The sequence below is a fragment of the Ornithorhynchus anatinus genome, chromosome 14 (genome assembly GCF_004115215.2).
Source record: "Ornithorhynchus anatinus isolate Pmale09 chromosome 14, mOrnAna1.pri.v4, whole genome shotgun sequence".
In the NCBI taxonomy this organism is placed as follows: domain Eukaryota; kingdom Metazoa; phylum Chordata; class Mammalia; order Monotremata; family Ornithorhynchidae; genus Ornithorhynchus; species Ornithorhynchus anatinus.
The window spans coordinates 41,258,540-41,274,292 of record NC_041741.1 but is presented as its reverse complement, the minus strand read 5'-3'; the positions used below and the strand labels follow the sequence as shown (position 1 = coordinate 41,274,292).

Here is a 15,753-nt window from a genome sequence, read left to right as displayed (position 1 = left end):
TCACCTATCTTTTCTATAAGAGAACTAATACCCAACACTTGAATTTCTTCATATTTCTAAAATAATAATAATGATGGTATATGTTAAGCGCTTACTCTACACCAAGCACTGTTCTAAAAGCTCTCCTACCAAAAGGAAAAATGAATATTCAACCAGCATAACACAGAATTGGAACTCAATTCTGATTCTTTCTGTTGCCTTTTAATTCTTAATTTTTCACCAGCAGGTGATAGGTGTTAAGGAGTTGGGTTTGTTTTTTTTAATAAGAATCTCTTGTGCCAAATTGTCCCCTTAACTTGGTTTTGAGGGTATTGAGAGCTTAAATTTGCTCTTTACTCTTCTGATTCGGTCGAAAGGAATTGTTTACTTCCAGGGGAAGGCAAAGTAAAATACTTTAGTGGTTCAGTGTATTCAAGCTAATGTACAATTACTGTTTCTGAAGGTATTTGAAGAATTGCTGCTTGACGCGGATTGGAGTGTAAATGCTGGAAGTTGGATGTGGTTGTCTTGCAGTTCCTTTTTTCAGCAGTTCTTTCACTGCTACTGCCCTGTGGGTTTCGGTAGGAGAACAGATCCCAATGGAGATTATATCAGGTAAACAGCAGTGGTGTTTATTGGATTTGGAGTTTCTAACCCAGAAAATATTCTACATAAAAATGGATAGCATTTCATCTTTTTTCTTCTCTCCTCTTGCTCTTTCCTCCCTCCAAGACGCTACCTACCTGTACTTAGAGGCTTTCCTGCAAAATACATCTATGATCCCTGGAATGCACCAGAGGGTATCCAAAAGGCGGCAAAATGTATAATAGGAGTTAATTACCCTAAACCGATGGTAAACCATGCGGAGGCGAGCCGCTTGAACATTGAAAGGATGAAGCAAATCTACCAGCAGCTTTCCCGATACAGAGGACTAGGTTTGTTGGTGTAGTCCTAAAAGTTTGAAATGGCAACTGATATTCCTCCCCTCATTGAAACACACCCAGTGTTTGATCTTAATTGAAGCATTATAACAGTATTTGGTTTCTTTTTAAGGGCTTCTTGCGTCTGTACCTTCTAACCCAAATGCGAATGGGAGCGGAGGCCTCATGGCCTATTCACCTGGAGAAAATATCCCTGGCTGTAGCAGCGGTGGAGGTAAACTGAAGTAAACCTTTCTTCTAAAAAAGCTTCATACTCATAGTGATTCTAATCACATGGGAGCACCCTAGATACCAGTTATCGCAATATAGTTATAGGCAAGATATCTTCAAAATGGATATAAAAGTTTTTATCCTTATAGTCACGTCTTCTTTTACCCTATCAGTGGACCAGTTTTACTGAGGGATATGTAGAAACTCTAGGAATCTGTTCTTATTCTGAATTGTTTATGCTGGCATTAAAAAACATTTGGAAAATTTAATGCTCTGCCATTATAAGGGGAGGCATCGACACCTGATTATTTTAAAGACTTTTTGGCAAAGTAGGGGCAAAATGTACTTTTAATGGTGTGTGGTCTTACTGTTTTATATGCCTATTAAGCTAAAAGGTCACAGTCTTCATGTATTCATAATGCTGTAATTTCTTGAGCATGTTTTATACATATCTGGGCTATTAGTGGGTCTCTGTACACTCTCTTCAGCAGTATACCGTGCTATGCCCTCATCCAGGTTATATACTGATTAGAGAAACCCCTGCAAATGAGGGCCTGTGTCTGACAGCAGCTGCATTTAAAGCATTTGCAAGTGTATCCTACAACTTCCGAGATGGTCAGGGGAGGTGGCCAACGGGCTACCGAAGAAGCTGGAACGACAGGGCCGGACCCGGGGCCAGGACCCAGATCCTCCTTCGCAGTTATGAATGTGACCAGCCACAAACAGTTGAAACTGTAAACAAAAATCTGTGAATGCCAAGGGACTTCTGTGGGGACAAAACTCAATCGTTATTTTTTTTTCCTCTTTAGGAGTCCAGATGGGTGCCAGTGAGAGTCACCTGCTTCAGACATGTGTACTTGGAGAGTCTCACCTAGGACCAAGTGGAATTCAGCAGCAGGGTATCTCTAAATTATTTTCTTTTATTTTCAAAAACACTTTCAACTGAACAGACTTGATTCTTCACCCTTTCCCTTTTCACGTGGACATCATGGGCTGCCATAAGGATACCCATGAAAGACGGTATTATTATAGCGTTGCCATGATTCTGGGCGATACACGAGAAAGCCCCTGGGTAATTGACGATCTACCAAACGTCTGTACTACTCAATCTCACTCTCTCTGCATCTTTTACCAGAGCTCCTTTCCGAAAACTAAGATGTGGAGCCAGATTGAGATGATATGCCAAAATTATATTTTAGACTAAGGTTTCCTCTGTACAAGTCATTGAGCTCATCCTCCTTTCTTTTAGAAATAGGAATGAGTTAGGAAATTCCCAGCCAGCTAGTGCTTAAGACCTCCACCACACTTCTTCCCAACTCACTCATCTGCCTGCTGTGTCAGACCATTCCTGCGTATGTCCTCCAGGCTCTATTTTGAAAGCTCCTTACCTTCTCAAAGTGCCCAACGTATAGAGAGGCAAGATCAAATACCTTCTCTTGGGCTTATTCCGCTGAAGAAAATGCCCAAGGCCAGGTGAACCTGCAGAAATGGGATCTTTTTCCTACTTGTAAAATAGCCTATCCTAGTAGCAGGATGACTCTATCTTACCCATGTGTGAAAGTAAAGATCGTCTCGCACCTGAGTTGGGGACTGGGCCAAAGGATTGAAAGGGGCTGCTACCTCGGTCCTCAGGCCCAGCTTGAGGGCGAGTACTGTCGGCCAAAAGAGTGGAAGCAGAAATAGTGTGGGCCGCCCACTGTGGAAGCAGACTGGTGCCACTACTGGTGGTCCACTGCTGCCTGGCACCCTTGCAGTTTGGGCCCTGAGCTCTGGTGGGACCAAGTCTGTTTTTATGCACACCCCGCCCCCTGCTACTTCCTGGACAACGTTGGGGTCCCCGGTCCAGGCAGCTTGACTTGACCTGAAAACCACCCCCGACAACGTGCCTCCTCTGAAACAATTCCAACCACAATGGGGGATCTGGCATGTATTCTTTAACCGGTGCCCTGTTCCAGACCTTTCTGCCTCATTTGCACCCCTGGTCCCATCTCAAGGGAGACCGGGACAAGAAGAGAAACTGGACTGAGGCAGAGATGTCCATCCAGTTTGATGGGAGTGTAGAACAGAAGGAAAAAAGATAGTTGTTACAGGGAACGTTGCATAGAGGAAAGAGAACACTTCAGAAAGGATTTGAAGGCACAGGGGTTTGGATGAGAAGGTTCGATATTATTTTGGGGTTTTGCTCTGCTTCTACAATGGAAACTTAGAGAATTAGCTTTATGTCTTTCTCACAACTAGAGAAAATACTCTTTATTTTTAAAAAAACCAAACCACAAACAGGCTATTGCCAAGGGAGTGGTGTTTTATATTATGCTAATGGAGAAAGTCACTTACGCAAGGTAAAAGTGAAATAGAAGAGCTTTGAGAGTCTCTTTAATTTTGTTTAAAATTTACATCATGATTTAAATATGCAGGGCAAAGTTCCTCTTTAATTTTGTTTTAAATTTACATCATTATTTAAATATGCAGGGCGAAGTTCCTTAACCCCCGGTTTAAGTGGTGGGAAGCGTCCTTGTCAAGAAGAGGAGAGTCAAAGCATTGGTCCTAAAGTCCAGAGACAGAGCACTGATTAGGTAAGACATAAAAGTAACTTCTTCCTAATTAGTTACTCTAACAAAAGTTTTAGATACAGTTTGAAATATTCCCATAGGCAGTTGAGATGGTCTCTATCTTACAGATAGAGCAAAGAAAAAAAGAAGGCTTCCTACAGGCATATGCTAATCACAAGCAAAAATAGGTCTAGCTGATGTTTTTAAATTTAAAGAGATTGATAATTCTGTGGCCAAACTTTTTGTAGGAATTGTGATCAAATTATCTGGTCCTCATTTATTGACTACCTTTTAGGTACAGTCAGCTCAAAATATTGAACAAGCTTTCTGTAAGCTAGCCATTAATTTTACCTCTGACAGTTTTATTTTTTCATTCCTTCATTAACTCTTTTGCTTATGGGATCTTGCTTCTTCCAACATAAGAATCATTTTTATTATTATTATTAAATTCTGGCCCAAATTGATACTGCAAAGATACTTTTTCTATTGTCTTTTATTTTGAAATCTGACTTTTTTCTCTATAATTCTTTTTAATCATGAAGTACCTGATCTGCTTTAGAGTGAAAGTTAAGAAGGTGTTTTGTGCTCTGAACAGAAAACTTGCAATTCAAATCGTGCTTACCACTGTCTAAATAGACATTTTTCCTCTTGGGGTGTGTCAGCCTTTGAATATTTTGGTTTAAATATGAGTACTTGGCAGAAACCATCCTATGGTTGAATATGATTTAAATAGATTTAGTCAAAATGGCATCTGAGATCATAAAAACACTCTCTAATTGGATGAGAAGCACTTAATATGTGCCATGCACTGTATTAAACACTGGGATAGAGACAAGCAAATCGAGTTGGTTACAGTCTATGTCCCACAAGGGGCTCACAAATCTTAATCCCCATTTCACAGAGGAGGTAACTGAAGTACAGAGAAGTAAAGTGACTTACCCAAGGTCACTCAGCAGACAAATGGCAGAGCCAGGATTAGAATGTAGGTCCTTCTGACTCCCAGGCCCGTCCTATCACCACTAGACCACAGTGCTTCTCATTTTGAAGGAAGTATATGTGTTTCATTTTTGTGTTTAGGAATATTTTGTGGATTACAATATGGGCCAAAGCAGAGGAAAAAAATATTGGTACAGAAAACTATAAGAAGTTTCCTTGAAATGAAATACTTTTTTTTTTCTTGAATCAGTTATCACAGTCACCAGAGAAAATTCAGGAGAAAAAGCAGTTGGATTAAAATTGAAGTCAAATCAAAGGAATTTGCTGTTTTGGTAAATTATTTTTAAATATCCCCAATTGATGTAAACCAGTTATGTTTTTGAAGTGCATTATTCAAACCACGTTTTTATGGTTTTTAACTTTTTAAATAATTTCACAAAGGATGACTGGTCATTTGTATATATGTACAACTTTGTGATGAATTTGCTTCATGTAAATATAAATATTCACATGGTTAGTGATATACACATCAATATATTTTTGATAATCTTTCATGTAAGGTTCAGTAAATGTAATATGTTCCAATATAGATACTAGAGAAAAATGGGAGAAGTATGAAAGTTTTAAAACTTCCTTTTAAAAGCACTGTTTCGAAGTGGTACGGGATTTTCTTGTCCTTGTCGTTTGTTCCAACTGTGCACACTTTCATAATGTAAGTTCTAAGAATTGCGTATTATCAGAGTAGTTAGTTGTCACTTTTATTAACTACAACTGTATATATTCAGAGAGCCATGTATGCCAACTCTTTGTTCAGACTTGTAAAAGCATTGTCGTGTCAAATCCCCCATGTATTTCCTTTTGCCTCATTCATAAGTGCAATGAGTTTGGTAATAAAGGGTATATACAGCTATCTGCTTTTGTTTTTTAATAGTTGTTTTGGTGGCCGTCATTTTAAATGAGAAACTGTCGAGGACAATAGGTTGTGCCATTATAAAAGATCTTTATAGTTTAATGATCCGGTGTAAAATTGTCACCCATTCTATCATTCCTTCAAAGTCATTTGTAGGAATGATAGGATGGGTGAGAATTTTACAAAATTTACAAAATCATCTGTAACTTTGAAGGCTTTCATGAACATTCCTAGACTATAAGCCCTTTGGGTAGGGATTGTCTCTATCTGTTGCCAAATTGTACTTTCCAAGTGCTTAGTACAGTGCTGTGCATACAGTAAACGTTCAATAAATATGAATGAATGGATGAATTCCCCATTAAATTAAAAAGAAGAGGGAGTGTAATGAGAGAACCTTGCTTCCTGTAAGGGTTGATGAATAGCGGAAAGACTTTCTGACGGATTTTGTACAATTGTCCACTTTGGATGTGTTTCAAGAAATTATAGATTTTGATCCCTCTGCCTGAATTGGTTAAGCTTACCCTGTTAAAAGAAAAAAGGCACAAAATCTTTTTTTTTAACCAATCCACAATCCTCTCAAAACAAGTTCTCTGTATCAATTTGCAAGGCTGGGCTTGGTGACTAATCTATTAGCGTATTTCAAACCTATTATTCTTTAGGGGAAAAGCAGATGGTGCGGTCTTTCTAAATTCTCTGCTTCGTCAATTTTTTTTTTTTAATTCCATAGAAAGGAAAAAGGAACTGCATTTGTTTCAATAGCACACAGATTCCACTCCACCTATTTGGAAATCATTATTTTTTTTCTTTTCCCACTCTCACCATCTGAAATTGATGCCTCCATTTAACCGGTCCCTTGTTGTCGCCAATATTTTTGTACACTGAAAGTGAGAGTTTCACCTAGCAATAGTGTGCTAACTGAATTCAGGCAGTAGAGGTGGGGGGAGGTAAAGAAGGCACCTTTCTTTTATGTTTCTTTCTATGGCCCAACCCCAAAAAAGCAGCTTCTGGGAAATCAAGCCTCATTTGATCCTGGCATTCGGGTTGGTATGGTGCCCAACTTTGTCTCCTGACTCTTTCGCCCTCTAACTAAGGGCACTGCGTGATGATGAGAATTCATCTCCCTGAAATATGGTGTCACTTCTCACATACGGACAGACCAGGTGTGGAATTTGATATCGCAGTGCTGAGCGAGGGCATCTAGATATCTAGATGCCCCTTGTTATTTTCTCATAGAAGTGGCAGCTGATGGGGTGGTGTCTTTGCAGTCAGTTCTTTATATCTGCTCGCTGTAAGCCTGGTGTGGGTAAGGACTGTCTCTCTTTATTACTGAATTGTACCTTCCAAGCACTTAGTACAGTGCTCTGCACATAGCAAGCACTCAATAAATATGAATGAATGCTGGCAGTCTGTTGAGGTTCTAATGCTCTTGCTGATTTTCAGCTCCAGTCTGCTCACTGTGCGAAGGATAATGGGGAGTTGGGGAGGGCCCTTTCTTTCTGGGTTTTTGTGTTATAGTTTCTTGGGTGGTTGTTTTTTGTTGTTGTTGTTTTGGTTTTTTCTTGCTTTTTCCTTTGGTTTTCTTCAATAAATTGGAAAAGACCTTCCCAGCTCTTCCTGGGCCAATCTCTGTGGTACTCAACGGCAACCTACTAAATGAGTGAGGCCACATTAGTCAACTGCCATCAAAGCCTCAGAGATCAGTCAATCGTTGGTATTTTTTGAGCACTTACTATGTGCAGAGCATTTTACTAAACGCTTGGGAGAGGATAATACAACGGAGTTAGTAGATATGTTGCCTGTCCTCTAAACTATAACCTCACTGTGGGCAGGGAAGGTGTCGGTTACATCGTACTCTCCCGAGTGCTCAGTACAGTGTTCCGCACACAGTAAGTGGTCAATAAGTACGATTGACTGCCCACAAGGAGCTAAGAGTCTAGAGATATTCTCTTGTGACCCCAGGTTGCAGCTGTCCTCCCTCCCGACCAGCTGTCATGCAGTGCGCGCCGGGCACCAGAAGAGAGTGGACAGGTGTCTCTTCTAGCCATCAGAGCTCCAGAAACAACTCAAGCCTGTGTCCTGTTGGCAGTAGGACATACCTTTCCCTTCCTCACCAGTGGTAAATGATCAGTGCTCACCCGAATGGAGAGGGGTCAGAAAAGATATCTGGCTATTTCCATGAACAAAGTGTGCAAGAGATTCCCTCTCAAAGACATTCACACGCATGGTGCAGTCTCCCCACCGGTAGGGAGAACGACCATCGATACTTCTGTGTGAGTTGCTGGGTTAAGATTGTCATTTAAACAGTGAAAAAATACCGAGTTTCTCTATAGCATATCACTTAAGAGCTCAAAGCGTCTATAGACAGGTTAACATCTACTGCTTCTAAGTTGTCCTAAGGAAACTTGCTCGAATGCAGATTCTCCCAAGTGCTTCCGTACAGTACCGTGCATACACTAAGTGGTCAATGAAAGCCATCGATGATGATGGTTAATGTCACATTAATCCAGATCCCAGCTCTGCCACTTGTCTTCTCTGTGGCCTTGGACAAGTCACTTTACTTATCTGGGCCTCAGTTCCCTCATCTGTAAAATCAGGTTTAAGACTTGTGAACCCCATGTGGGACAGGGACGGTGTCCCACCTGATTTGCTCATATACATCCCAGCACTTAGTAAAGTGTCTGGTAAATAGTAATCATTTAACTAATACCACAGTTATTATCACCAGGAGTTTGAACGGGGCCCAAATTCTCCCCACTCAGATTCACCGGCTATTCCTCCCTGGGGGATCTTTTTGGATTGTGAGAGCCAAAGGTAGGGAGGTTACCAGTCGAGTCACTTAGAGAAGTCACGAAGGGTCCAAAGTCATGGGGAATCAATTTAGCACATGGATGTGACAGCACAAACTTCCCACCCAACTCGCCATCCCTTCTAGAAGTGTGGCCTGGGATCAGTTCTGGTCCCGGCGGAATGTGGAATTCAGGTATTGTGGCGCCGGGACTGAGCTCAGATCAGGACCGGGTTGGTCTGGAGCAAAGGTCTTTGGCCTTTGTAGGCAAGCCACAGCTTCAGAAGCACTTGGAGTGACCAGATTTCATGTGAGGTCTATCACCTGAATTTTTTTTTGAACTGGAATTAAGGTTTTTTTCATTTTTAAAACAAACGTGTTAACATTTTGCGTGTCAAATCAAGTCCATTCTTTTGCCATGCTTGACTCGTAGCTCTTTTGTGTAATAGTGTTAATATCCCCATCATTGATACGTATTTGTATTCCGTTCAGCAATATGTATTTTGGAATACGTTAACTGATAGGTAAGTTTTCGGTTGCCAACGACACCTGCTCCCATATATTAAACCGATTGCACTGGGTGCCGTTGGAGGCCAGGGTGGTGGGCATTTACCCAGCCATTTGTAGTATTTGCAGATGGGTCAGAGCAGCCCTTTTATTCAATCAATCATACTTATTGAGCATTTACTATGTATAGAGCACTGTAGTAAGTGCTTGAAAGAGTACAATACAGCAGAAATAGCAGACGTTTCATGCCCTTAATAAGCTTACAGTCCCGAGGGGGAAAGGCAGGCAAAGTTGCAATACGAGTAGCAATGGTAAGGTACTGGCAGAGCTTTTACTCTTTTAGTGTTCCCCTCCCCTCCTTTTGGTCCCAGCCAGGCATTCTAGAAGTGGTTCCAGGAGGGATTTGGGGGCTCCTGTGTACTCCTGGAGACCAGATAACAACTTTGACCTTATTAGACTCCAAGATTTTTTTGCACCAAGGTTTGGGGCCAACACAGGCAGTGCTGGACTCTGGAGACTTGACTCTGCCGGTCATACGGGGCCTCATAATTTATGGGAACCAGTGGTCCGACCTAAACTGACCCTGCTGCCCAGACCCCAGTGGGGGTTATTTGGTCTTGCCCCCAGCCTGTAAAACCCTGCTGGCGGGGATGCTCAACTATCCTTTGCCACTTGGCTCATGGTGACCACAACACTGTGATATTATTTGCCCTCTCTCCCTTGCCCTTTTCTCTCGCTCCCTTGTCTTCTTTCCCCTTACAGTTTCTTTTACAGGCCCCAAAGACTTAATCCAGTCCTATACCAGGTCTCCACTTGAAATACTTGGGGGGTTGGTGAGGTGGGAAAGGGGTGATTTTTTTTTTTAGTGCTGGAAGCCAAGCTCCCCCAGCGCTCTGCCCTAGCTAGGTTTGCCTGTGGTTTAAATAGCAATAGTTGGCACCTAAGAGGGTGTGATGGATTCATCCAGTTTATTCAAAATGAGTTGCCCTTGGCAGCTGTTCCCATTACGAGTCGGTGAGTCAGAGCTCGGCGACACTGGTTTGGACTGCTTTTTGGGGGCAGCTCCCGTTCCAGAAAGAAAGAGCGGCGTCTCTTGTTGCACAGTACATTGCCAGCGTGGGCCTTCATGGGCTCTTTTGCTGGTTGATGCGAGTTCGATCCGTCAGTAGTATTTGTTGCGCACTCACTGTGTATGCTGCATTAAGCACTTGGGAGAACGTAATGCAATAGAGGTGGTAGACAGGATCTCCACCCTCAGAGAGTTTACAGCTGATTTATATCTTCCCCAGCGTTTAGAAGAGTGCTTAGCACATAATAAGCGCTTAACAAGTATTATTATTATTATTTGTGAGGAAACGATCATTAAAGAAAATCCCAGGTAGAAAAAGCATCAGGGTATAAGGGTGTGTGTACATGATTAATACCATTAATTGATGATGATGGTATTTGTTAATGATAATAATGTTGCTATTTGTTAAGCGCTTACTATGTGCAGAGCACTGTTCAAAGTGCTGGGGTAGATACAGGGTAATCAAGTTGTCCCACGTGGGGCTCACAGTCTTCATCCCCATTTTCCAGATGAGGTAACTGAGGCACGGAGAAGTGAAGTGACTTGTTGACAGGGGCTGTGACAGGAGTGGGAGGGGTGAGTACCTAAGTGCCTATAGTCTACTTTCCCCAGTGCTTAGTACAGTGCTCTACACCTTCTAAGGTCTCAATACATACAACTGACTGACTAGGGGGAGGGTTGTAGTACTAATAATAATATTTAGCTCGTTTTGTGTTCCTCCCAAACGCTTATTCATTTATTCAGTCGCATTTGCGTGCTGTGTGCAGAGCCCTGTGCTAAGCACTGGGGAAAGCACAGTGCAATAAACAAGAGACATTCGCTGCCCACAGTGAGCTTACAGTCTAGAGGGGAGACAAGGAATAAGCGCATAACATAAAAAAAAAAAATCAAAGTGCAGGGGATGGGAGACTCTCAGTTGAGTGCTCCGCCCACAATAAGCGCTCAGTAAATAATCATGGTATTTGTTAAGCGCTTACTATGTGCAGAGCACTGTTCTAAGCGCCGGGGGTAGATACAGGGTCATCGGATTGTCCCACGTGGGGCTCACTTTTGTTTTTTTTTAATGCCACCGATGGATTGAGCCTTGACCGCGGGCAGAGCATTCATTCGATCGTATTGAGCGCTGACTGCGTGCAGAGCACTGGACTGAGCGCTGGGAAAGTGGTCTGCACATAGCGCTCCATAAATACGATTGAATGAAAGAGTGGAGAGGTGGTGATGAGCCCTGGAGGGGCTCACCCAGGGCGGGAGGAGCGGCCCGTGGGCCCGGTGTGGGGCGAAACGTGCCGCAGGCCTTTCGGAGGTCCGGCCGGGTCCAACCGAAGGGTGGGGGGAGATGCTTGGGCTGTGCCGCTCGCCCTTGCTCCCCCCCGCCGGGGGCAGTGCGATTGGTATGGTCCGGGGGAGGAGGGGGGGCGGATTTCGTCACGGCCTTCTCCGCCTGTGATAGGCTGGGGGCGAGGGGGGCGGCCCAGGCGCAGGCGCATTGGGAGGCGGCGGGGGCGCCCAGGCGCAGGCGCATTCCGGGGCAGCCCAGGCGCAGGCGCATTGCGAGGCGGCGGGGGCGGCCCAGGCGCAGGCGCATTGCGAGGCGGCGGGGGCGGCCCAGGCGCAGGCGCATTGCGAGGCGGCGGGGGCGGCCCAGGCGCAGGCGCATTGCGAGGCGGCGGGGGCGGCCCAGGCGCAGGCGCAGTTCCCACCCAGCGAGGCGAAGTTGCAGCGCGTCGACAGGTAAGGCGGCTGCGGGCCCAGCCCCCAGCTACCTCCTTCCCCCATCCCTTCCTCCTCTGCCAACCCTAAAGTTCCCCCTCTTAAAATGCATTAGAGAAGCAGCGTGGCTCGGTGGAAAGAGGGAGTCAGAGGGCATGGGTTCGAATTCAGACTCTGCCACGGGTCAGCAGTGTGACTGTGGGCAAGTCACTTCATTCATAGTATTTATTGAGCACTTACTATGTGCAGAGCACTGTACTAAGCGCTTGGAATGGACAAATCGGCAACAGATAATTACAGGCCCTGCCGTTGACGGGCTTACTTCACTTCTCTGGGCCTCAGGTCCCTCATCTGGAAAATGGGGATGAAGACTGAGCCTCACGTGGGACAACCTGATGACCCTGTATCTACCCCAGCGCTTAGAGCAGTGCTGTGCACATAGTAAGCGCTTAACAAATACCAACATTATTATTAAAAGACATATCTTGTGAAACCTCAAGGTTGAAACGTTTTGTGGTTAATGATGTAAATTTTAAAGAATGTTTTAGGGACTGTACCTGCTAGGACTGTCTCCCCTTCTAGACTCTGCAATCCTTTTGGGCAGTCTGTTGGGTTGTACTCTCTCAAGTGCTTAGAACAGTACTCTGCACACAGTCAGTGCTCATTAAATACCATTGATTGATTGGATAAACGGTTGGTTCTTCCCAGTCCAAAGTTAAACTGGGGCATTACACAATTTACAATTGATTTGATCCATGTAGACAGACTTTAAGTGCCGTCACTGGTTTGCCTTCTCCCTTAAATTAGCTTCAGGTGAGAATAACCAAAAATTCCCAGGGGTGGCGTTTAGTATTTTTTTTCCCCACACCCCCCCATGACACAGCTCCTTACACTTAGTGATCTCATGCACAGAAGTTGCATTGAAGGGTCAAAGGAATTCAAGGATTCACTTTTCAAATTACTCAATTTATATAAAACGAGATCCATATTCTTTCAGTAGGAGTTTGCAGATTGCAAAGTCTGCATTTTGAAGCCAGTTTCCCCGAAGTTAAAACCTTGTAATCTTGCTTTCTTCCAGGCAATTTTATGCAGGGTAAAAAGCCAAAATGGTGAGGGGTATCGGCCAGGGGACTGCAGGCATGCTTATGATGGTGATGGCAAGATCTCAGCCCAGCAGACTGTGTTGTTCCAGAAGGACTGATGTGCCCCCACAAAAATATGGACATATTTTACAATATTCCAGCATTTCAGCTGATGGGAGTTCAAGGGAAGAGAACAAAATAACTGTGGAGAATCTCTGCCGATTATCCGCCGATATTAAGAAAATTCGCAGATTCAAGGGATGGGTCCTTTTTAAGGATGTCACCTACGTGGAAGAAATTGCTACTCTTTTACAAGAAATGGGAGCCGGTCAGACCACAATAGCCAGTATTTTGGAAAGCTGTCCTGAGGCAATCCTCCTCAGCCCAAAAGAAATGAATGCCCAGAGAGACCTATGGCAGTCAGTGTGCCGAAATGAAAAAGAACTGGTAATGTTAATAGAACAATTTCCAGAGTCCTTCTTTATGGTTAGAGATCATGAAAACCAGAAGGCAAATATCCAGTTCTTTCAAGAGTTGGGACTTAAAAATGTCATCATTAGCAGGTTTTTAACCACCTCACCCAGCATTTTTTGTACTTCAGTGGAGAAGAATAAGCAAATAATTCGGACGCTGCAGGACAATTATCTTAATTTAGGCGGCTCGCAGGCTAACATGAAAGTTTGGCTATTAAAATTATTAAGCCAAAACCCATTTATTTTCTTAAATTCTTCAGCAACTATAAAGGAAACCTTGGACTTTCTCCTGAAGGAAGGCTTTACAAACTTGGAAGTTCTCAAGCTTCTGTCCAAACTCAAAGGGTTTATTTTTCAACTTTCTCCTAGTAGCATAAAAAACAGTATCTTTTTCTCTAAGAATACTTTTCAGTGCAGTGATAAAGACTTGAAAGAACTGGTGTTGAAATGTCCTGCCCTTTTATACTATTCTGTACCAGTTTTGGAAGAACGCATTACGGGGCTGCTGAAAGAAGGGATTTCTGTGGAGCAGATACGAGAGACGCCAATGGTCCTCGAGTTAACTCCACAGATTGTGCAGTACAGAATTAGAAAGCTAAATGCTTTAGGGTATAGCATACAGAGTGGAAATCTGGATAATTTAAATGGAACAAAAAAAGAGTTTGAAGCCAATTACGGTAAAATGCAAGCGAAAAAAGAACGTCCGTTGTTCAATCCTGTGGCACCCTTAAATATTGAAGACTGATTTGCAAAGGAGCTGGGGTACTTCTTTCAGTTGGAAGAACAAATGAGTAAAAATGTATCTGGAAAATCAAAGAGAATAACATTTAGTTTGTATCTTACGGTATGAATCTGCTTGAATTGTTTGGTTTCTACAAGTAGTGAATTAAATCAGTTATTGCCTAGAAACACAGATAATTGCATGTGTTTTTAAAACATTTTTAAAGGTGAGCTTTAAAATATTTAACTTAAAATTATTGAGCTAGATCATATTTGAGGAGAAACATTTTCATATAAAGTAACCCAGTAATTTCTAATCTGTATTTGGAGACAAGTTGCTTTGATGGTCAGATTCAACCTCCCTTGACCTTGGCCCAACTTGAGCCTCTCCAGGTTTTATTTTTATATTCAAGCCCGGTTGGCACCGGGTGCTGACTTCATTTTGGCCGTGCTGATGACTTTATCACCAACTTTTCCCTTGTCCTCACTTGGCCTACTCTCTCTGCCCTCACTTCCTTCTCTGTTGTCCAGTGTGATTGTCAGGAGAGCACGGGCTTTGGAGTCAGGGGACGTGGGTTCTAATCCCAGCTCCTTCACTTGTCTGCTGTGTGACCATAGGCAAGCCGCTTCATCTCTCTGTGCCTCAGTTACCTCATCTGTAAATTGGGGATTTAGACCATGAGCCCCACATGGGACAACCTAATTACCCAACTAGTGCTTAGAACAGTGCTTGGCATATAGTAAGCACTTAACCACCACCATAATTATTATCTTATGGGCTTAGTTTAGTGCTTGACCTCACAATAAGTGCTTAACAAATACCAGTTATTATTATTACTGCCTAAGGCACTTGTGCCCCGGATAGTGAGTCCCTGAAGAATCTGTGCCACTAGATATTTTTGATCTCCCTCAAGACTTGTATGCTCATTTTGGGCAGGGAATGTGTCGGCTAATTCTGTTGTTGTGTACTCTCATGTGCTTAGTATAGTGCTCTGCACATAGAAAGCAGTCAATAAATATCATTGATTCCACTCTGTCAGAGGCTTTAGATTACATCAAAACAGGCATAGAGGAGACTGACAGATATCCAAAGACTGGAGTAAGTGGTGGTTTCTGGTCCCAATTTCTTTGCACCAGACTATATGTCTAGGGGAAAGTGGGAAGTTAGTAGTAGTACTAATTTTCCCACGCAAGTTGTGTAAGCAATTGCCCGCATGGTCCCTGTTGAATCAGCATTCATAGTTTAGTTCATTTGACTTCTTCATTCAGGCATCTTACACAATCCTAAAAGTTTGACAAGTCAGAAGGCTATTTTTAGGCACTTTTTAAGAGGAAACACCAAAACACCACTTCCAGGACTAATCCTTAGACTAACTCCAAAGCATCTGAAAGGAATTTGTTTTCTTTACCTTCTTTCCTCCCTTTCCCAGTTTATCTCTTTGGGAAAAGAAAAAACAAAGAAATAATTGTGGTGTTGTTATGATTATAGCAGATAGGATCATTCTTTATATATAACAATTCAAGCAACATTCTATTTGATTTTCCCAAGAGAATTAAAGAACAGAGCCAATAACAAATTAAAATTAGTCCCCTTTTGGGAGTTCACACCTTGCAAAACAAAAGGAGAAAATATGAGTAAACAACTCCTCTCATGTTACAACTTATGGTAGCATTTCATTCACTTTGCATCATATTTTCCCAAGCGCTTAGTAGAGTGTTATTTTTTTGATGTTTTTTGTTAAGTGTTTACTATGCGCCAGGCACTGTATTAAGTGCTGGGGTAGATATGGGATAATCAGGTTGGACACAGTCTCTGTCCCACATAGGGTTCATGATTTTAATTCTTATTTTACCAATGAGGTAACTGAGGTACAGAGAAGTG

The 15,753-nt window shown here is 42.8% G+C and overlaps 2 protein-coding genes across 3 annotated transcripts in view; both read left to right on the top strand.

Moving 5' to 3' along the window:
• Positions 1-5,525, top strand: part of CRY1 (cryptochrome circadian regulator 1) — a 33,115-nt gene extending 27,590 nt beyond the window's left edge. Inside the window, exons 8-13 of one of the 2 annotated variants that reach the window (XM_029079241.2) lie at positions 443-594; positions 712-914; positions 1,033-1,134; positions 1,940-2,029; positions 3,600-3,703; positions 4,757-5,525. In XM_029079241.2, coding sequence (XP_028935074.1) covers positions 443-594; positions 712-914; positions 1,033-1,134; positions 1,940-2,029; positions 3,600-3,703 — 651 coding nt within the window. In that variant the 3' untranslated portion in view covers positions 4,757-5,525. The remainder of the gene's footprint in view (positions 1-442; positions 595-711; positions 915-1,032; positions 1,135-1,939; positions 2,030-3,599; positions 3,704-4,756) is intronic. The other variant, XM_029079240.2, reaches the window with a different exon arrangement.
• Positions 5,526-11,551: 6,026 nt separating this feature from the next.
• On the top strand, positions 11,552-14,064 carry MTERF2 (mitochondrial transcription termination factor 2). Its single transcript, XM_001508482.4, has 2 exons — positions 11,552-11,617; positions 12,675-14,064. Exon 2 carries the CDS (start codon positions 12,703-12,705, stop codon positions 13,894-13,896), a length of 1,194 nt encoding a protein of 397 aa, XP_001508532.2. The 5' UTR covers positions 11,552-11,617; positions 12,675-12,702; the 3' UTR covers positions 13,897-14,064.
• Positions 14,065-15,753: the final 1,689 nt, after the last annotated feature.